The 22,413-nt window shown below is 38.6% G+C and overlaps 2 protein-coding genes across 2 annotated transcripts in view; both read right to left on the reverse strand.

Annotated features, from left to right (window-relative positions):
- Positions 1-1,280, reverse strand: part of nhsl1a (NHS-like 1a) — a 29,718-nt gene extending 28,438 nt beyond the window's left edge. Inside the window, exon 1 of the mRNA XM_044344298.1 lies at positions 1,146-1,280. Coding sequence (XP_044200233.1) covers positions 1,146-1,161 — 16 coding nt within the window. The 5' untranslated portion in view covers positions 1,162-1,280. The remainder of the gene's footprint in view (positions 1-1,145) is intronic.
- A 7,704-nt stretch (positions 1,281-8,984) lies between these two features.
- Positions 8,985-20,367, reverse strand: fbxo3 (F-box protein 3). The gene is made up of 12 exons (XM_044344382.1): positions 20,237-20,367; positions 18,905-18,994; positions 17,656-17,819; positions 17,304-17,418; positions 17,006-17,210; positions 16,028-16,073; positions 14,944-15,028; positions 13,819-13,941; positions 13,622-13,737; positions 13,420-13,527; positions 13,148-13,230; positions 8,985-11,596 (listed from the first exon to the last, which is right to left on the reverse strand). The coding sequence occupies exons 1-12, from the start codon at positions 20,326-20,328 to the stop codon at positions 11,453-11,455; spliced, it is 1,371 nt and encodes a 456-aa protein (XP_044200317.1). The 5' UTR covers positions 20,329-20,367; the 3' UTR covers positions 8,985-11,452.
- Between the last annotated feature and the right edge of the window lie 2,046 nt (positions 20,368-22,413).

A 22,413-nucleotide genomic window follows, 5' to 3' on the forward strand; every position in this document is an offset into this window, starting at 1 on the left:
TGTTTCTATTGTAAAATGAGCTTTCATAGCTGAAACCTTCAGAAAGGAAATTCTACATATTTACAATTCATCATAAATCGAATAAAACAAATTATTTACATCAAATATTTCTGAAGAAAATGTGCAACACAGATCTGATGTTTCTCTTTTACTCCTCAGACAGCAAGAAACACTTTTTACACATATTTAAAGATTTTTTTTGGCGTTTCCACTCAGGTTTTTTTTTTTTTTTATGCACGTATTCAAAATGCGAATAAAAACAGGCAGATGGAAACACACTCAGCGACGAGGAGACTGTAAACGTTTCCATCATGTTTTCCACATGGTTTTCCATCGTTTGAGCTTTGACTGCCGCTCTTTTAATTATGACGTCATCTCGTTGTGTCCTGTCTTCTTCTGCAACGGTTTAATGGCACCGACCAGAGAATTAGCGCCACCTGCTGTTTTACCTCCAACGAGTTTTAATTTGCTGACTGTTTTGGGAAATTTGGACGTAAACTCGGCTGCAGTTTTCTATGTTAAACATGCTTTTTAAACATCAGTCAGTGTTTTAATTACAGGAACATTTGTTTCCAGGCAGATATTACTGAGTTTATGCAGTGACGCCGCTGCAGTAGAGACAATATGTTTTATTAAACACATAAATAAATTCAATCCTAACGATACCCGTGTCCTAATATTCACTGAACACTAGTGGATGAAAACAAGCTTTCATTTGCATTTTCTTTTGCAGATTTAAATTTGAGCTACATTTGGTTTGAAACTTGACTAGTGTTTGTTCTGGGACTGACAGGGTTAATAATCTCTCTCTCTCTCTCTCTCTCTCTGCTCAAAATGAAGCTCTCTCGACCTGCTTTCCTGCTGCCAACCCCACTGAATTCATCTTGCAGCACACACACACTCTGCAGAAAGGTTATGGAGATAACAGTGTGTGTGTGTGTTAACAGAGTCCTGACAGCCAGCGGACAAAATGACCTACATCTGCACACACACACACACACACACACACACACACACAGCTGCTGTAGTCTTCAGAGTTTTTTGGCAAGAAACATGCAACACACACACACATGCAGTATAAAAGCACACACACACACACTCTTTGTTCTGCAATATTTTAAACTTCTTCATGCGTTCTCTCTCACCTTTTAAGCAGAGCATGTCGTCCTCGCTCGCCCACCCACCGTCGCTCAGCGCATGTGTGTGTGTGTGTGTGTGTGTGTGAGACAGAGTGTGTGTTGAAGTGAATCCCAGCTAACAAAGACTGAAGGAAAACACAAGTTCAAACACACTCAGATTCCTCTCCTCTCTCTCCCCTCCCTCTTTCTACCAAAATAAAAAACCCCCTCCCTCTCCTCTCCCTCCTCGCTCGCTCTGCTCAAACCACTCCTCGCTCTCCCATCACTCCCTCTCTCCTCCCTCTCTCTCTCCATACCAGCTGACCTCTGACCTGAAGATGATGAATTCTTTGACTTTGGTCCAATTCTGCTGCAAACCGTCAACACAGAAGCCAAATCTGATGTCATTTATTAGGCTGTAACATTTTCTTTGTGCCAAAATCCCTTTTTTAAAGGACACATATTCTGCACATTTCCAGATTTATATATTTATATTCTGGGGCTCTACTGGAATATCTTCACATGATTTCCAGTTAAAAACTCCTTATTTATCTTCTACTGGTCCTTTATGCAGCCCCTCAGTTCAGCCTCTGTCTGAAACAGGCTGTTTTAGCTCCTGTCTCTTTAAGGCCCCGCCTCCTGATGAGCCCACTCTGTTCTGATTGGTCAGCTTCAGGAAGCTTCCTCCGGCTCCGGAGGCTACGTAAACAAACTATAGTAGCAGGATTTCACTTCTTTTTCTCCTTCTTTACTCCAAACGTCAACTTCTCAAATCCATCCGTACATGTTGGAGCCGAATCGGATCATTTATGGGACGACATATTACTGAAAAAGAAAGTCCTAATAATTCAAGAAAAAAAGTTGTAATATTACGAGAAAAAGTTTGAAAACTACAAGAAAAAAATTCAGAATATTACGAGAACAAAACAGAATAATGCCAGAAAAAAAAGTTTCAATAATATATAAGAAAAGGTTGGAATATTACGGGAAAAAAACGGAAAATTACAAGAATAACCATGGCAACCGAGGTGTCAGAGCAGGTTGAAGCCCTGACTTTTGACTTGCAGGCAGCATTTCTATATACGTTCACCTCAAGGTTTGTAACTTTGACCACGTTTAAAATCTGACATCAGAACAGGAAATAAATAACAGAAAACAACAAAAGCTGAACATTTCCCCTTTAAACAAAATTAGCCATCTTAAGTCCTGCTGGCGCCCTCTGGAGGCTGCCATGTTCATTACAGCCTCAACAACAACATCCTGGTGATTTATCGATTCTTGAGTTTTAGCAGTTGTGGAGATAAAAATGTAAACTTTGTCCTGAGGGTGGCGTTACAAGAAAAGATGTGAAGCTATTAAAATCTAAAAGGTGCATCCTCTGTGGAGCAGGAAACTGTAGTTTTTGAGATATTTTGTAGTTTAATAAAACGTCCTCAGGTGCGTCTTGGTGTTGTGATACTTTAATGTGACAAATGTTTTTGATGTTCGTGTTAAAGGCACAATATGTAATTTCAGGCGCGAGGTGTCTCTCAATCAAAACAATAACAAAAGACGGAGTGTGATGACGATGTGAAGTATTATGGGATCATTTGTAGTCTTCATTGTTAAACAACCAGCTTCTCCCTGACAGGATTCCTTCAGCGTTCATCGTTCAGGATGTTTTTATCGGGAGCTGAATTATCAGAGGTCTCCTCCTCTCCAAAACAAACGGATCCAATGAAGCACTTTTAAAAATCAGTGTTTCTTCGACGCTGTTCGGTGGACACAGGACGTCTGGAGGGGCTGCTAGCTGAGCTGCAGTTAACGTTTGCTCAGCTTGTTTCTCCGATAACTTAAGATCCAGATGTTTAGCAGGTTTTTACAGTGAGCCGACTTATCCGCAGAAGTCTCCTCCTCTCCAGATCAAACATACACGGGGAACACAATAGTGAGTAAAGCAGTTTTACGTTAAAAATCAGTTTTTCTCCGACGCTGTACGGCAGAAGGAGGACCTCCAACAGAGGCCGTCAGCTGAGTTGCTGCTAACGTTTGCTCAGCTTGTTTTTCTGATAACTTGAGATCCAGACGTCCGATGACTAAAATCCTTCATCTGGTTAAAAGATACAGCTAAAAATGACGAATGATCTAAAAAGTTTATCATAAAAATGTGTGTAAAACACATGCTTCATGTTCTTGTATACTCTTTGGTAGAGGAGGTATGATGCCATTGACAGGGGACCAAATGAAACAGACCGTTACATGATTAAAATTATAAAAAAATAAATTAAATTAAAATTTCTCTGGCTTTGAAAATTGATGGAAACATTTGTGATAATGTAATTACACAACTCAACAAAATATAGAACATAGGTCTAGTTGTTTTTACATATTAGCGCTTTAAGAGAAAAAAAAGGTCAATCTGAGTGAAAGATGATGTCATACCAGAGTACTGCTGGGAGATGTAGTCTCCTCCTCCCTGCAGGTATCTGCTTCTCCAGACAGAAATAGCTTCATTAATCACCTTAGTGTGCCCTGGATACACACACACACACACACACACACACACACAATATAACCCAGTTACATCATGTATAAAAATATTCCATCTGTGTTCAAACCTGCGTCATGTTGTTATGTAATAAGATTTCATAAATCTGGTGTGCATCAGTGGTTTATTAACTGTATGGAAGTTTATTGATGCCAAAATATTTAAGACTGCACCACCAAACACATTCTGAGCACTACGATTTCTAATTATATAATTTGTGCTCTAAAATTAAAGATTTGTGCTCTTGATATAATAATTAATACTCTAAGTGTAATAATTCATGCTCTCAATTAAATATATGTATATATATATGTCTTACTACATAGTTTTAGCATCTTGAGGCTGCTTGCCAAACGTTTTTATGATTATATGATAGTTAAAATTTTTTGAAAATTATAATACAGACATAGAAAGTTTCTATATAAAGTTTCTTAAGATGAGCGGTGCATTACAATATTCACAGGAAATCTGTTTTCAAAATTTGTAGTTTTACACAAACTTCCTGCAGGTATTGAGCTCACTATTTGGATTCATGGTACAGTTATCGATTGTTCTGTGCTGTTCAGTAAAATGTGAGTCTCTTAAGGAAATATGATTTTTTGTTTTTAGCATGTCAAGCAACTACCTGATTGCCTTTTACATTGATTTGATCTATTTAGTCGTTTTTGTTTTATATCTTTTTTTCCAATAAGCCTGTATGTTTTTTTTAATCCCACCAAACACAATCCTTTTCTTTTTTAAATGAATCTCTTATGATTTAAACACTTTTTTGTTTTGTTAGTTGTGCAAATAAAACAAAACTGAAAATCTAATTTGATCGATAAATCAAACCATCAGGAGTTATAAACCCTTAGTCCTTAGAGTGATTTTTGATATTTTTTATTGTATGTATTGTAGTTACACAAAGAGAAAAGGATTAAACATACATATGCACTTAAAAGAAAAAAAGAAAAAAATGAAGAAAAAACAAAAACAAACTCTTAAACTATATAAAATATATAAAATAAATCAATTTCCCAGCAAAAAACTTTTATGGTTTTTATTATTTGAAATAATATGATGTTGTAAATGGTTTTATCTTCATGAAAATTCATTTATTTTCTGTCTTGTGTCTTTAAAATATGACAAAAAAAAGAAATCCCTGTGAATATAAGGCAGAACTGAGATCTCGCGATAAAACGCAGCAACAGGAGGAGCGTGGTTCAAAGAATGACTGTGATTGGTTAAAACATCAGGCTGGAGCGAGCCGATTGGCTCTGCTGGAGGTAAATAAGGAAGTGAACTGCAGCGTTTCAGCGAGCTAAAGCTGCACGATGTTTTGTCCAAATATGAAGACTTAAAACGGTTCAAATAAATCTTCTGCTTGATTCTTCTGTCAGTTCAGGTTGAGGAGCTTTAGTTTAGATAAACACAGCCGGCGGGACAGGCAGGTGGGTGGAAAAGAAGGTTAAAATGCAGTTTTTATCCGGAGAGTTAGCCTATTAGCTGCGGTCCGTTATTCCATTTAAAGCGTGAAGCAGCGATGAGGTCTGAACCCGTGAACTTACTGAAGGGACAAGTGTCAGTTCTGACCCAGTGTCACTGTGTCAACGATCTAGTTTTGATTATAAAAACTACAGAAATATAAACGAAGTTTGGTTAATGTTGGAAGTGTATTGATGTAGAGAAGTTTGTCTGCTGTGTGGAGCAAAAAATAAAAGCTGCAGGAGTCATTTCGGCTCAGATAAACACAAAATCCTAAAAAAGGCTGCTACTGATAATTATGTACATTGTCAGTTAAAGATGCAATTACTAATCGATTAGTTGTCACTTTGTTCACATTTGTCATGAAATATGTTTTGCTGTGAAACAAAAAAAAACGCTGCAGCTCAGAAGTTGATCACGTTATTTTATCATAATAATTAAAAAAAAATTGTTACTATAATAACATAATAATCATTTCAAGGTTCAACTTTAGTACTCAGCTAAAATATTTACCTGGAAGATGTTTGTTAGTGTAAATACAGTTTGGAGAAGATTTGTTTCATGAGTCTTCAGCTCAGAGATGCTTTAAGTATTTTGAACATCAGGAATTAAAATCTATTTATTTATTTGGTAATTCTCATCTAAATCTGCTCCTTTTTCCTGATAAAAATCTAGTTTGAACTCTACAATGTGACTGACACCTCAGAATCAAAAAACTGGGCAAATTACCTGTAAAAACTCACCTAAGTAACATTGAAGATCATTAGAGCTGCAACGATTAGTCAGTTCATTGATTACTCAACTATTAAATTAATTGCCAACTGTTTTGATAAACGATTCACTGCTTGAGTCATTTTTTAAGAAAAAAAGTCAAAATTCTCTGATTCCAGCTTCTCAAATATGAATATTTTCTGTTTTCTTTAGTGAACTGAATATCATTATGTTGTCTGATCCACATTTGATACCATTTTCTGACATTTTATGGACCAAACTAATCGATTATTTGAGAAAATAATCGACAGATGAATCAATAATGAAATAATCCTTAGTTGCAGCCTTACAGCAGCAATTATTCACATCCCCTCACAAGCTGGAACCAGAGAACGTTGAGCTTTCTTAGATCAACTAATCAGTGAATTGTTTCAGCTGTTTAGTCCATAAAATGTCAAAAACAAGCAAAAAATGTCCATCAAATGTGTCTCTTTATTCCCGACAGGTGCAAATTAGATTAATTGATGAGGAAAATAATCATTAGTTTTAGTCCTAATCAATAATCATTTAGTCTGTAACGTTTTATAAAATAATGGGCATTACCTCGTGACTATAAACATCATGAGGAAAGTCTGCAGGTTCAACTTTAAAGCATCGTATCAATAATTGAAGCTGATCATTTTCATAGTTTGAATGAAGAAGTTCTACGTTAAATGAGCTCATGATGATCAATAAGTCATCAGACTCCAGCGTTCATTTCAATGTGTCTTTATTTACGTCTCCTCAGGCGGCGCTGATGTCTGTTATCATACAGACTCGAGGTGAGGTGGGCGGCGGCGTGGCGGCGCACCTCCAGTGCCCCATCTGCGGCCATTTCTCCAAGAGCCACGCCCACCAGCTGTCCCACATGGCCGCCACTCACCCCGCCAGCCTGGACGGCGTGGCGGTCGGTCGCCTCGGCAACATCTTGATGTACCAGAGCACCGCCCGGCTGTTCCACTGCTCCGACTGCTTCTACACCTGTCGAGACTTCGCCAAGCTGTACAAACACATCATCTCCAAACACTGCGTGGACGAGAAGGAGGTGGGCGGGGCCGAGGGGGAGGGGGGCGGGGCGGAGGGGGAGGGGGGAGACGAAGGAAGCGAGAAGGGGGACGAGAAGATGGGGGAGGAAGGCGAGGAGGAGGAGAAAGACTCTCTGAAAAGAAAGAGGAGCAGCGAGGCTGAGGAGGAGGAGGCCGAGGGGAGCGAGTCAGTCAAACCTGACGGCGAAGGAGGCGAAGGCGTGCTGATGTTCGACGGCGCCGGTTACCGCTGTCTGATCTGCGGCTGGAAGAACAAGCTGAAATCTCTGGGCGTCAACCACGTGGTGCGAAAACACGACATCCCCAAAGCGTACGCTGCCCAGGCCATCAGACGAGACGGCGCCGCCGCCACCTGCAGCGCGGAGGAGGAGGAGGTGGTCGGGCTGAGCGGAGAGCTCCTGCAGGAGGAGATGAAGGCCACGGCCAAGGTCGTCAGCTTCATCTCCAACCGCTTCGTCTGCCTCATCTGCGGCTGGAAAACCAAACTCAAAGGTGCTCAAACTTTTTCTGTTTCTGAGGCAACAACCTGCTCTTCCATCATTCTTCCTCTCACACTGTCGTTTATGATCAATTAATCAGTCGATTATTTAGTTTGGGCCATGAAACGTCAGAAAATGTTGATCAATGATTCCAAGACGACGTCCTCAAATGTCGTTTTTGTCCACAAGACAAAGATTTACTGTCATAGAGACTAAAGAAACCAGAAAATATTCACATTTGAGAAGCTGAATCAGAGAATTTGGACGTTTTCCAAACAATTAATCGAGTATCAAAATAGTTGCCAATTAATTTTCTGTTGATCAACTGATCGATTAATCTGTACAACTGTAGATAAATTATTACAAGAATAAAAGCATCTCATTAAACCTTCTCTCATTATAAGGTGAAGTATTTTGGATTAACCCTCCTCTTCCTCCTCTTCCTCCTCCTCCTCCTCCTCCTCCTCCTCCTCCTCCTCACCTGTGTGTGTGTCGCTGCAGGTTTCGCCATCAGTCACGTGGTTCGTTGTCACGACGTCGAGCGTCCGTACGGCTGCAAAGACTGCAAGCGTTCCTTCTTCCTGCCCAGCCGGCTGCAGCAGCACATCGGAGCGGCTCACCGGCCCGGACGCTTCGCCTGCCCCTTCTGCTGCTTCAGGTCCCACTTCCTGGGAGGCTTCAGGAGGCACTGCAGCCGCTGCAATGCCCGCGAGGAGGAAGGTGGAGGAGGAGGAGGAGGAGGAGGAGGAGGAGGAGGAGGAGGAGGAGGAGGAGCAGGAGGAGGAGGGGGAGGAGTAGGAGAGGGAGGGGGAGGGGGGGAAGAGGAGGAGGAGCACGAGGAGCACGAGGAGGGGGAAGAGAGGGAGGAAGTGGAGGAGACGAGAGGGGTGAGGAAGAGGAGAAGGACAGTGAGGGTGATAGAGGAGGAGGAAGAGCAGGAGGAAGAGGAGGATGAATGAAAGGGAGAGAAGAAGAAGAAGAAGAGGGGGAAACGACCTGCACGAGTTTCCTTTCGCTTCTGTTTCTGATGAAACACACAAAACTAGTTTACAGTTCGTTACATTCTGACGTCAGCGATGAAAAATGAGACCAAACAATCCTGTTCAATAATCAATAAAGGTCTTTTTTTTTTTATATATATATAAATGTGGCTTCTTGAATGTTCTGTTATTAAATCACTTGATTATGGAGACACCTGCTGGTCAAAAGGATTTACAGCAAGAAAGTTTATAAGTTGTAGAAAGAATTCAGCACATTTTAGTTGTTTTATAACTGATTTATGACAAACGTGTTGTTTAAGAGACCTACGGCAGCCTGGAGGTGCAAAACACAACATTTTGCACAATTTGTTTTATCTGTGTTGTCTCTAATTTGTGATTTTCTGTTCTGTTTTCTTGTGTTTTTTAAAATGTTGGTTTGTTTTGTTGTGTTCAGCACTTCGGGGCCTCCGTATGAATCTCATTAAATGTGCAAAATACTTTTTTTAAATGTAGGAAACTGCATAAAATTACATGTATTATTTTATCAACACTAGTATGAACAGTTCTTGAGTCAAAAAATACACTTTTTTTTAAAATAACACATCTTTAAGACATTAATATACTGATCAATGAATTTTATTAAATTAATATGCTGTTAAACAGATGAGTGAGAACTGAAAGTGTGTGTTCAGCTGGTTTCTGTGTGTTTCAGGTGAACCAGACAGCAGTGAGTCTGCAGCTGTGAATAATTTTGTTATTTATTTAGCCAAAAACATACAAAACAAATCCACCAATCACATCAGAGCGTGACGACACGACACGTCATCGCTTCCCGAACGGAGAGAGAGAGAAAAGAGAGAGAGAGAGAGAAATCTGCTTCGTGTGATTAAACTCAAAAAAGTTTCAGAAAAACAAGTTTGAAGCACAAAACAACTTAGAAACCCTCAGCTCACATTCTGCTTCCTGTTCCAGAGAGAACGAGAGAAGAATATACATGATTCTCAAATCAACAGCAGGAAATATGTTTGTTTTCCTCTGCAGGAACTTTAAAGTAACATTTATGCATAAATCTCTGTTTGTTCTGCGCTCAGCTTACGTTTCTGGAAATAAATTTATGCTGCGTTCACGTCAAGTCAGTTTTATGATTAAAATACTTTTAACTATGTAACATTTTATCTGGAGCTGCAATGACTGACAGAAAAATAATCTACAACTATATTGATAATCATTTTTAATCATTTTTTTAAGCAAAATTAGCAAAATAAATCAACAATTTGATGCTTTTCTTTGTCATAAACGACAGTAAACTGAATTTTTTTGACATCTGACGGCGTCACTGTGGGATGTTAAAAACGAGCATTTTAGTGTTTTTACTGACATTTTACAGACAATCGATCCATCGATGGCGAGATAAACAGCAGAAATACTGTCTGTTAATGTTATGAAGATGTGATAAGTTTAGAAAAATAAAGAATCACAAGCTGCTGTATAAAGTTTTATCTCGTAGTGTTGGACGAACTGGTCACTTCAGTAGTTTTTAAGTTAATTAGTGTTAAAAATTAATTAAGTTAAAAATGAAGCTACTCGTGACCTCGTTTCAGGAACATTTCCTTTAGAAACCTGAAGAGTTCAAAGTATAAAGTATATTTAATATTTATATTATTAAACAAAGATAAAACTTTAAACATCTGATTACAGCTCAGATTTATTAGTTTTCTGAGCAAAACTTGAACGATCTGTTTTTATATTGATATAAACTGAATATCTTAGTGCTTTGGACAGTTGGTCTGATAAATAAAGACGTTTAAAGACGTCAGCTAACAGCAGCAGAGTCGGTCTCTTTACGTAAAACACCGGGAGGATTCTGTTCCTGCAGTGAAGAAGAGCTTTAAGATCTTTTAAAGCAGTGATTTTCCAACATGTGAGACCTTAAAATAAAACAAAGTCTCGCTGCGACTCTTCGTCACATGTCGTCTACCGGTTAAGTCATCGATTACTGTCTTCATTCATTGGTTTTTTTTGTCCATAAAATGTCAGAAAATAGTGAAAAATATCCGTTAAAATGCCGCACAGTTCAAGGTTTCATCTTCAGATGTCTGGTTTTGTTTTACTAACAGTCTTAATTCAGTTTATCATCATGTTCAACACAGAACAGCAACAAATCAGAACATCTGAGAGGCTGAAACCAGCTTATTTTTCTCGTTTTTGCTTAAAAAAAAAAGACTAAAACGATTATTCAGCTGCTGATTAATCTTCTGTAGCTGCAGCTCTAGAGAGAGAACTTATTTTGTAACTTTTAGAGGCTTGATGAGGTAAAATACAGAAATCCACAAGAACTGAAGCAAACATTAGAAAAAAGCTTGAAAAAAAAAAAAAAAAATCACAATTTTGTGTTTTATGTGTATGCTTTTTTTTTTTTTTGTATCCTATCTTGACCTTTGATTAATCCAGCGACCCTTTGTAGGGGTCTCGACCCCCAGGTTGGGAACCACAGATTTTAAAGAACCTGGAACCTTCTGATGAAGAGGAACCGCGGCACTTTGAGCACCAATCTTAGACTCTACGAATAAAAATAACATCCACATTCTGACGAGGAGCTTTTTTTTTTTACAGAAACACTTACGGGTGCTTCGGAGATCATCCCACACGTCCCACAATGTTTACATCTAAACTGGAAGTTGCTTTGTGTCCCTGCTTTGCTTCAGAAATAAATCGACGGGGGCGCCACAAACATCAGGGATAATCCTTTAGAGCGAAGGAGACGACGACGACGCCGTCTTATCCTTCTTGTCCGAGCTTATCCAACAGTTTCACATCAGTAAAGTTTAAACAAGAAACGTATATTTTCTATAAAACTGCACCTCATTCACAATTTTTTTTTTTGTTTGTTTGTTTGTTTGTTTCATTCGTTTGATTGACAGCTGGAAGGCGATGCGATTCTGTCCCGTGTATGGCTTCTGGTTACCTGTCCCAGAATCCCCTGCTGACTGTCAATCAGCCCTGAATAACTGACAGTCCGTCCGGTTTCCATGACAACACTTCAGCGAGGACAGGGGGGGAGGGTGTGGGGGGGGGGGGGGGTCTGAGGTCAGATGTGTCGAGGGCACCACGCCCCCTCCAAGGCGGCCATGTTGATTCCTCTAAGGTCACCAAAGTCGTCGCCGTCTCCGTCGCAGTACTCGCCGTCATCATCGTGGTCGTCGAAGCGAGACGTGTAACTGGTAGATGGCTTCTGTAGGAGGAGACATGAAGTACTCAGATACTTCACTGTAGTAGAAGTACCAATACAGCAATGTAAAAATACTCCATTACAGTAAAAGTACATAAGTATTATGAGCTTGATGTAGTTAAAGTATTGCAGTAAAAGTACATAAGTATTATGAGCTTGATGTAGTTAAAGTATTGCAGTAAAAGTACATAAGTATTATGAGCTTGATGTAGTTAAAGTATTGCAGTAAAAGTACATAAGTATTATGAGCTTGATGTAGTTAAAGTATTGCAGTAAAAGTAGTGGTTTGGTCCCTCTGACTGATATATTATTATATATGACATCATTAGATTATTAATAGTGAAGCATCAGTGTTAGAGCAGCATGTTACTGTTGTAGCTGCTGGAGGTGGAGCTAGTTTACACTACTTTATATACAGTTAGCTAGTTTAGTCCAGTGGTTCCCAACCTAGGGGTCGGGGCCCCTCCAAAGGGTCAGCAGATAAATCTGAGGGGTGGTGAGATGATTAATGGGAGAGGAAAGAAGAAAAAACAAAGTTCTGATACACAAATCTGTTTTCAGTTTTTGGACTTTTTCTCTAATCTTTGATTTTTGCTGAAATATTGGATCATTTGAACATTTATTGAAATAAAAGCATGTGAGAAGTTTAGAGGGAAAAATCACTATTTGGTGGAGCTGTTAACAACTCATAGACATGTGAAATGTGACCCCGACTACACACTGCTTTTTGTAAGACGTCAAAAGACAAAAAGGTTGGAAACCACTGGTTTCATCTTTAACAATGTGTTGTATTTTAAAAGCTTGTTATATTATCCATTGTGTCAAATCTTCATCTGAAAAGTAACTAAAGCTGTCAAATAAATGTAGTGGAGTAGAAAGTACAATATTTCCCTCTGAAATGTAGAAAGTAGCATCACATGGAAATACTCAAGTAAAGTACAAGTACCTCTAAACTGTACTTCAGTACAGTACTTGAGTAAATGTACTTAGTTACTTTCTATCACTCGATATGAGACACCGTCAAGAATAAAATGTAATCTATGCTCATGTTGCTTTTATAGTAACAAACAAACTGAAAAGGACAGTTTGTATCTTTAACCAAGTTCATCAAAAGCAAAATAAAGTCATAACATGATTATCTTGTATTTGTAGTAAATCTGGGCTTCGTTTCCTGATAATAATTGATCTCAGAGGTTCAGAGTGCTTCCTGAGAGCGTTTCTATGAAACTTGCTACACACATTTCCCAAAGCGTCACTAAGAGCGAATGTTAAGAGCTTTTTAATGTGCAGTAAACAGTCTACAGTCTTTATTATTATTATTATTATTATTATTATTATAACGATCCTGGGTGGAAGCCGGTTTAAGAAAGTAAACTTCCTGCTGCAGCTTCTTCAGATGCTCTCAGCCTCCGAGTGTTCAGGAGTCGTTCGTTAATCTACCATCAAGACGCTTTTAGGTTTACGAAGGCTCGAAAGATGGATTTCATGATTTTAGCCTAAAGATACTTTCAGGAAACAAGGTTTATTAAAAGTGCAGCATTCTGTCGGCTTTACCGTTCGAACCACTGGCTCTCTGAAGGGGGGGCACACCATGTGGAAGCGAGGGATGGCCACGTGGAAAACTTCCTCCTTATTGGCTAAAACAAAGAGACAAACATCAGAATAATAATCACACGTCATGTCTCCAGCTGCTCATAAACATGTTTATTTTTAATCTGTGTTTTAGTGCAAATGTATTTTATCTTTCAATCCTATTGGTCTAGCTCGCTTTGATCTGGTATTTAATGTCTTTGTTAAGTTATTAATTAAAGAGCTGCTTCAGGTACCCAGTCTGTGGAAGGTGTAGTGACCCTCCATGTACTCTGACGGGGTGGAGAAGGTGGTGCAGCTGGCGTACTCGTGGACTTTTCCAGGTGTCATGACTGGAAACTCTCCTGCACACAAACACACACAGACATAATATCAGCAGCTCGTCTTAGCCGATCAGAGTCCACTAGCGGAGGTGGTCATGTGATGCGAGCGGCGTACCGACCACGCCGGGCCCCTGGACCTCCTCCACGTTGCCGTCGGAGGTGGTGATCTTCCAGTAGCGGCTGTCGAGCTGACAGGCGGCTTCGGGCGACGCGCTGCTCGACATCTCTATCCTGAAAAAAAACACAGATTCGTTAAAAAACACAACGCGAGGTGGACTCCGAGGAGAACGGCGTCTACGGACAGACGGGTACCTGATGCGGTAGGTGAAGAAGAAGTGCGGCGGGTGGACGGAGGAAAGCTCTGGCAGAAAGGAAGTAGAAACAGAGACGGTGATGTCATCGGTGGTCATCACGCAGCTCTTATCGTGCACATACCTGCAGACGGAACCAACAGTTAAACACTACAAACAAAAACTAAATCAATCGTTATTACAAAGAGAGAACGTAAAGCCTAAAACGTTCAGATGTTTTATTTTATTTTAACGAGCTTAACGGGAAATTATTTGCTCGACACCAACAAGCGGACTGGAGCTGTCACAACTTCCTGTGACTGTGAAGAGTAAGTAACCCAGTAGCAAGTAGTACTGAAACTTCTCCAGTCAAATGCTACCTGCATTTGATCCTTTTTGTACCCAGATCTAGAAAAAATATAGTATATATAGTTTTGCTCACAGCGAATCACCGCAGGCGTTGATTTAATGTGACGTGTGATTGGTCGACTACCGCAGCAGCTACAACCCATAGTCGAGCAGGTGTGTTTGATGTAGATGCAGTTCAGCGTGCCGAGATGCCACCAAAACATGTGAAAGTAAAAACTACACGCCTGTCGAAAGAAGTAGAATGAAGCACTCTACTGGTATCGGTACTGGTATTGGTACTGGTATTTTTTAAACAATACCCTGCCCTACTTGTGTGGTAAGATAGCCAATGATTTGCAATTTATTTTTACAATGTTGGCAAACTGATCTTTGTTGGTAATTTTGCCCCCAACATACTACACACTGGTGTAATTATCTGATCAACACGGCGTCGGTCGCTACCGTCTTCCTCCATTTATATTTATGAGCTTTAGTTTACTGACTGTCAAAGAGCTGATGGTGAATTTTAAGAACGCCGTCTGCTGGATAACAAGGAAAACTACTTCAAACAGTCAGACTCTAAACTTTAAACTGGAACAGGTCATTACAGTTCAAATATTACATTTTACCCACAATTACAGTTGGAATTTCGATTAAAAAGTGACATCGTTAGCTCAGACTATTTCTCAGTAGTCAGTTAATGTTCAACTGATTGGATAAAAAAATATGATTAAAGTTCTCGTTCTGATCAATACAAGCAAGCAAAATATTTCCAGTTCCTGTTTGCGGTTTCAGTCACCTGTAGATCTGGTCTCTGATGATCGGATATTCTCCCGTGACGACGTTGTGGACGTAAGTCGTGAACCACTCTAAGAAACAGGAACCTGAACACACAAACAGTTTGTTTTCTTGCAAAACTCCAACGCAAAATTTGCAAAATTACATTTTTAGAGACTCTTTTATTTAATATTTATTTCACAAGAAGAAAAAAGCAAAAATAAGAAAAAATAAACTGTGAGAGATTTTGTCTTTTTTCCTTTAATCATCTGGTTTTGGCTCAGGAGAGACTGTGTGGATTGAACTTTGTAAACTGAATATCTTTGTGTTTTGGACTGTTGGTCGGATAAATAAAGACATCTGGAGACGTCAGGATGGACTCTGGGAACCGTGACCTTTTATTCTTCACTACTTTTTGAAGAAAATGTCATTTAAATGAAAGAAAATCATTAACAACCAGATGATTTCACTGTAAAAACTGTAAGAGTGAGTCTTAATTTCACCTTTTTAATGACACCAATCAGAGATGTTCCTCGTTATAACACTCAAGAACAAATTCACAACAGTTGCATGTTTTAAAATGGCCACAGGTAGAGATGTTTCTAGGTGGCCGGCAGGCGTCTTCAGGGCTGCAACTAATGATACTTTCATTTCTGATTAATTTGTAGATATCTTTTTCAATGAATCTATTTTATTGTTTTGTCTATAAAATGTCAATAATGGTGAAAAATGATCATTATAATTCCCCAGAGTCAAAGGAGACGTCTTTAAATGTCTCGTTTCATCTGATCAACAGTACAAAACCCCAAAATATTCAGTTTACTGTCATATAAGACAAGGAAAAGCAGCAAATCATCACATTTTAGAGGCTGAAACCAGCATATTTTTTTGCATTTTAGTTTAAAATATATTTAGTTGATTATTAACTAATCGTCTTTAACATCTCAATCATAGTTCAGATCGACAGCTGAAGAACTTTCTACATCAGTGTTTAAAGTATGTTAACGTGCAGGTAACCATAGCAACAGCACTGATGCTCCAGGATCTGGAGGGGTGAAGGTTTTGGAGAATAAAAGGTTTGACAGATGAGATGAAAACAAACCGACCTGTGATGAACATGTCGATGGCTGAAGGATCCTGAGCCGTCTGATCCTGGAAGAAAAGAAAAAAAGAACCAACGTGATCAAACGTTTTTTAAAAAATGAGAGTTTGTGTTGCTGAAGAGTTTCATCACATATATGATAAATATGCCAGAGAGACACAATATGAAACTAAAACTTCTACTAGTTTCAACAGATGTTTTTTATTTTAGCCTCCAGTTTATTTATCATAAAATTAATGTTAATTTTCTGAAGTTTTTTTCTTTCATAACTGATGATTATGTGCAGATATGTTTGTGTCATGTCACCATTTTTACATTATGTTACATTTTTTTTAGCAGGAAAGGTGAGATTTAGGGAAGAATTCAGTGTTCAAATCTAGTTTGAACTCTACAATTAAAGATCATTAGAACTGTAACGATTAGCTGATTCATCAACTAGTTACCAACTATTAAACTAATCTCCAACTATTCTCATATGACTGATTAATCGTTTGGAGTCATTAAAAAAAAAAACAAAGTCCTAATTCTCTGATTCAGCTTCTTAAATGTGAATATTTTCTGGTTTCTTTAGCCTCTGTGACAGTAAACTGAACATCTTTGTGTTGTGGACAAAACAAAACATTTGAAGACGACATCTTGGGTTTTGGGAAACGATTAATCAACAAATTAACAGATAATGAAAATAATCATTAGTTGTAGCCTTACAGCAGCAATTACTCATATTCCTCACAAGCTGGAACCAGAGAATGTTGAGCATGTTTGCTTAAAAAAAATTACTTTAAAGCAATTAATTTACAACTTTAAAAACAATTAATTAATTAAAAGCAGTCACACTGAAGGAACCAGAGAATGTTTGATATCTCTAAAATGAATCTCACTGGTTTATCTTCACAGTCTGAACTCTATCTTTAACGCTCTTTTCCTCTCAGTGAAGCACTATTCTATTATTCTGAAAGGAAGGCAGACAGGAAGTGTTACGGACGGGGCAGGGGTAGAAGCTCTCAAACATCCTGCGTCCCTCGGCGGGCTCCAGAGCCATGTACTGGCTGAGTCCGGTGTGGAAGCAGAAGGTGAGCGGAAGACAGCGTCTCATCCCCTTCCTCTGCTGGAAACCTCCGGCCGCCGTCTCCACGTCCAGCAGCACCTCCGACCGGTAGTGGTTGGACAGAGACATGCTGCCCATCAGCCTGAAGACACACAGACAGACAGACAGACAGACAGGTGGAGGTTAGACAGGACATGAGCGGCGTCACGGAGACTCCATCATGGTTGCTACTGACCCCGGGATCACCAGCTTCTGTCCGTTGTGGATGCGATACGAGCAGCGATAGTCGTCTGGAAGCCTGCAGCCGATCTGAGCCTCGATGTCGTTAAGCTCCACCTCTGTGGCGCCCTCTGAACAAAACAAACACACAACTATTAAAACACCTTTTCTTCTGTATTTAAAAGTTTATCTGAAGCTTATATGAAGCTTCAGCATCCAAATGAGTCAAATCAAGTAGATATCTTTCAACGTTACAGTCTTTTTAGTGCCTCTTTTTGTTACTATACTTCCACCTGCAGCTCAACAGGGAAACCTTCAGATGACATTTAGGGGAAAAGAAAAGTGAAATCCTGCTGTGGCGACGTAACCTTTGAGCGATGCGATCATGCGAGGACACCTCTGCTGCAGGAAGCTCTTGAGCTGCTCCCAGGCTCTCTTCAGGACCGGGTAGTACTGGATGTACCGGCCCAGGTCTCTGTAGTACTGTTTGAACAGACAGAACCAGGACACGCCGCTCTGCAGCCGCTCCGCACTGCACACAAACACAAACACACACAAACACACACACGGCTAGAATACGCTTCACCACCTCCACACAAACTCTCACTACTAAACAGAAAGGTTTGTTTTTTTAAAGGATCTGAGGTCACAGAAACATTTTCCCTTCAACGTTTCATCATAAAAAGTTAAAAAGTGGAACGAAAAGAAAGAACGAGAAATGAATCTGCGACTCGTTAAAATCATTTTTCAAGCATAAACGCTAAAATTCAGTTCCTCCAGTGTGAGGATTTACTATTTTTTGTCTGTTTTATATGTTTAGATGCTGCATCTTCTCTATTAAAGCAGCTAGACTGTGGAATGACCTGCCTGAGGAAGTTAGACTCTTAACTTCCTCCTTATGCTCTGCCGTTCAGGAGTTTGGGGCCAATGAGGGTTTTTTGTGTTTTTCGTAAAGTTCCGTCTGTTTTTGGATCGTATGACCTTTCATTCCTATTTTTATTAATAATATTCTTGTTTTATTAAATGTCTTTTCTTTTCTATTATTCAGTTTAATTGTGGTAATTTCACATCACTGTTTCCTTGTGTTTTACTGTATGTAAAGCACTTTGTAAACATGATTTTTAAGCAAAGTGCTGTACAAATAAGGTTTATTATTGAAGTTTATTATTTATATCATCGTGAACTGAATATCTTTCAGTTTTGGACTGTTAATCAGCCAATAAAAGGATCTCTGTAGACGTCACCTTGGACTCTGGGAAACTGTTTTCACTCATTTTTGGACTTTTTCCAAACGATTTGTCGACAGAAAGCAGGAAGATGTTACATCTGGCCAAACAATTATATGATTTAATCACATAAATCGGTTAAATAATCATCTTTACTTGCAGCCCTATAAAAAATAAAGAAATAGACTTTTATGAAATCACATTTCAGGGTAAAATAATAAGACGGAGGTGATATTTCACACAACAGATTCCATTTATTTGCCTGTGATTACAGTTTAGATCATCATCTACAAACTAAAACTGATCACAAGACAACGTGTGAGGATCTGAGTGATGAACAGCTTCCTGCAGATTTAAAACAACAACATGAGTTGATGATATTGGTACTCACTCTGTCAGCAGCCAGTGTTTGGAGCAGTGGGATTTCCACAGCGGGTTGTGTTTGGACAACTCATTCAACCTCCTGCTGACGTAACTACAGCTGCACAGATAACAGGAGGTGGAGAGAGAGAGACGGACACATGTAGATGTTTTACTCTAAACTGTGAAGATGAACTCAATGAGATTCATTTTTAACAACACATATAGAGATGTCAAAACACTCTCTGCAGCTTCTTAAATGTGAATATTTTCTGGTTTCTTTAATCTTCTATGACAGTAAACTGAATATCTTTGAATTGTGGACAAAAAGAGACATGTGAGGACGTTAACTTGGGCTTTGAGAAGCACTAACAGACAATTTTCACAATTTTCTGACATTTTATGGACCAAACAGCTAATCAATTAATCCAAAAAAAATCGACTGATTAATCTATAATGGAAATCATCTTAAATCGCAGCCCTAACTGATATGTTCTGTTTATAACATTTTTATCTGTTAAATAACAGGTCAGTAAAACTGTCAGATAAATTTAGTGGAGTAAAAAGTGTGATATTTGACTTTAAAATTGCATAAAATGGAAGTTTAAGTAAGTTACATCAAATCTGTACATACAGTATTCAAGTAGATACAGATACTTCATTCAATTCCATAATGATAACAATAATAGTAACAATGGTAATAATAATAATGATAATAATAATAATAATACGTAACGCACAGTTTAGAGTTGCAACGATTAGTCGCTTGATCTATTAATTGATTGACAGAAAATTAATCGACAGCTATTTTCATTATAAACAATCGATTTAGTCTTTTATTTTTAGAGCAAATTCATCCATAAATTTGCTGCTCCTATCTTCAAATGTGAAGATTTCATGTTTCTTCTTCATCACAGTGAATTGAATATCTTTGTGCTGGTTTGGACATAATAAGACATCTACAGACGAAACCTTTGAAATAAAAACGAACATTTTCACTATTTTTTTGGACCAAACATCACAAGTGTGAACAAGCTCACTGACGTAAACAAACTTAGCTGCTGCTAGCAGGCGGCTAACTGTAAACAAGATGTTCATATTGTTTACGAGCTGCCCTGTGATGACATGACATGACATGATAGCTAACATGTCGGTCTGGTTTATTGATAACTGCCGGTGTCAGCTGTTAGAAACAATTTCTGCCACTTTCTGACAGAAATTAGCACAAAAACAACAGCTGCATGCTAAGCTAACGAGCTAACGAGCCGCTGCCGTTGGGAATGAACGTTATTTTAGCCGCTTGATTTTAAGATAAACTGCGTGTTTCTCCTCCAGATACCGGGCTCTGCTGTCGGATACATACTGTATCAGGTCTCTGAAGTCCAGAAAGGATAAAATGTGCAGCAGCGGGTCTGAAGGGATGTGATCCATCCGTAACTCCGTTAAAGCTGCCATTGTTAGCTGGCAACACTTCTTCTTCTTATGTCGGTTTAATTGCGGTTGGCAATCAGCTTAAAGGCGACTTACTGCCACCTGCTGGACAGGAAAGAAACAGTAGCTAAAACCAAAAAAAGGTTCTAAGTATCTGATCAAAACACTAATCACTTTCCTTAATGGTGGAAGAAGTAGTCAGATCCTTTACTTAAGTAAAAGTACCAATACATCAATGTAAAAATACTACTTAACAAGTAAAAGTCACCATGGAAAATCCTACCACAGTAAAAGTACATAAGTATTTTGAGATTGAAGTATTGCAGTAAAAGTAGTGGTTTGGTCCCTCTGAGTGATATATTATTATTTCATCTTTAACAATGTGTTGTATTTTAAAAGCTTGTTATATTATCTATTGTGTTAAATCTTCATCTAAAAAGTAACCAAAGCTGTCAAATAAATGTAGTGGAGTAGAAAGTACAATATTTCTCTCTGAAATGTAGTGGAGTGGAAGTATAAATTAGCATAAAATGGAAATACTCAAGTAAAGTACAAGTACCTCAAAGTTGTAGTTAAGTAGTACTTGAGTAAATGTACTTGGTTACTTTCCACCACTGGATATAACAGTATCAGAAAACCTTATTATCATAATAATAGCTCACTTATCAGTTTGAAATAACTGAGACGCACAAAAAATACTGATGAGAAAGTAAAAAAAATCTTTATTTGCAGACAGAATATTAAATAATTGATATTCCATCAAAGGGACAAATTAATGTTTTGCTTAAAGCATGAATCTATCTATAAAGCCTACAGAAAAAAAAATCAACGCAAAAACAATAAAAAAATCAAGAAGTGTGTTCCATCAAACATAGACCAATTCAGGCACTCGACAATTAAACACATTTGATCCAGACACAGTATACTAACTCTCCACAGCTGTTGCTGGTGACTGGTTACTGCAAGTCTCTGTGGCTTCTACTTGTATCTGTTTAACTTTTCTTTTCTTTTTTTTTTTTTTTACAAAAGCTCCAGTTGTTACCAGACAGGAGTGTTACTGGCAAACAAACGGACTTGTTTTAAAAGTTGTTGTGTGCTTGTTTAACATTCATTTCCCCAGAGCTTATAAGGACAGAGTGTTCACAAGCTGATTCAAAATGAGGTAAGACAACATGAAGGAAGTTAAATATAGGTATGGATGTCCACCACAAGCTCACTAGCACTGATAAGGATACCATTGTGAAGTATAAGTCACCCTGAATCTAAACATATGTGTATCACATATGTGTGTTCAGATTTGACCAAGTAATGACTCAAAAAAGTAGTTTTGACTCTAACATCTCTCTGATAAGGTGAGAGATCCTGGCTGCAGACAGAAAATAGCGGATCTGGTTGAGTCCCTCATTTCATCTCTCAATGGAGTTATTAACTACATTATAACTGTACCAATCATTAATCAATAATAACTCTAAAAGATGATCATCAGCACATTGAGAAGTGTTTGTCCAGTTATGATATTAAAGACAAACTAGCTGTAAGTGAGTCGTGTGATAATATTAAATCTAAAGTTTTTTTTTTTTACAGTGGATTAATTGATCTGACTGATTAGTTCATGTTAATGTTTGTCAGCGTGACTCTGTGAGCAGTGATTCATGAACTCCAGCTTTCAACCATTCAAACAGCAGCTGAGTGTTTGTGTTCCCATGAAAAAGTTTCATGTCTTAATCACACTTCAGCATCTCAACTTTAGTCTGACTGAGACTCAGTCCAACCAGTCAGACTGCGTACTTTGATAGAGAAGAGATAAAGGTGTTGCACAAGCCTACTCAGGACACAATAGAGCTGCAGAGTGATTAAGTTCATGAGAAAAACTTCAGTGAAAAACTTACAAATGCCCAGACATATTACTCATCTTACAAGTCCTCAAAAAGAGGAGTTGCTATTTTAATAACGCCACAAATAGCATTTATGCTGGAAAAGCTGATATCAGACAAGGAAAGTAGATATGTAATGGTACTTGGAACGATTCATGAGGAAATGGTTTCATTTATGAATATCTACAACCCCCCTGAAGGGGGTCCAGACCTAATCAAAAAGATTGTTGAAATA

The sequence above is a fragment of the Thunnus albacares genome, chromosome 24 (genome assembly GCF_914725855.1).
Source record: "Thunnus albacares chromosome 24, fThuAlb1.1, whole genome shotgun sequence".
NCBI lineage: Eukaryota > Metazoa > Chordata > Actinopteri > Scombriformes > Scombridae > Thunnus > Thunnus albacares.

Coding starts and splice junctions, on each gene's coding strand:
- fbxo3 (XM_044344382.1), bottom strand. CDS start 20,328: ATGGCAGCTTTAACGGAGTTACGGATGGATCACATCCCTTCAGACCCG. Junction 17,211..17,303: donor CAGAAGCTGGTGATCCCGGG/GTCAGTAGCAAC, acceptor GTGTGTCTTCAG/GCTGATGGGCAGCATGTCTC. Junction 11,597..13,147: donor GAGAGCCAGTGGTTCGAACG/GTAAAGCCGACA, acceptor CTCCTCCTACAG/AAGCCATCTACCAGTTACAC.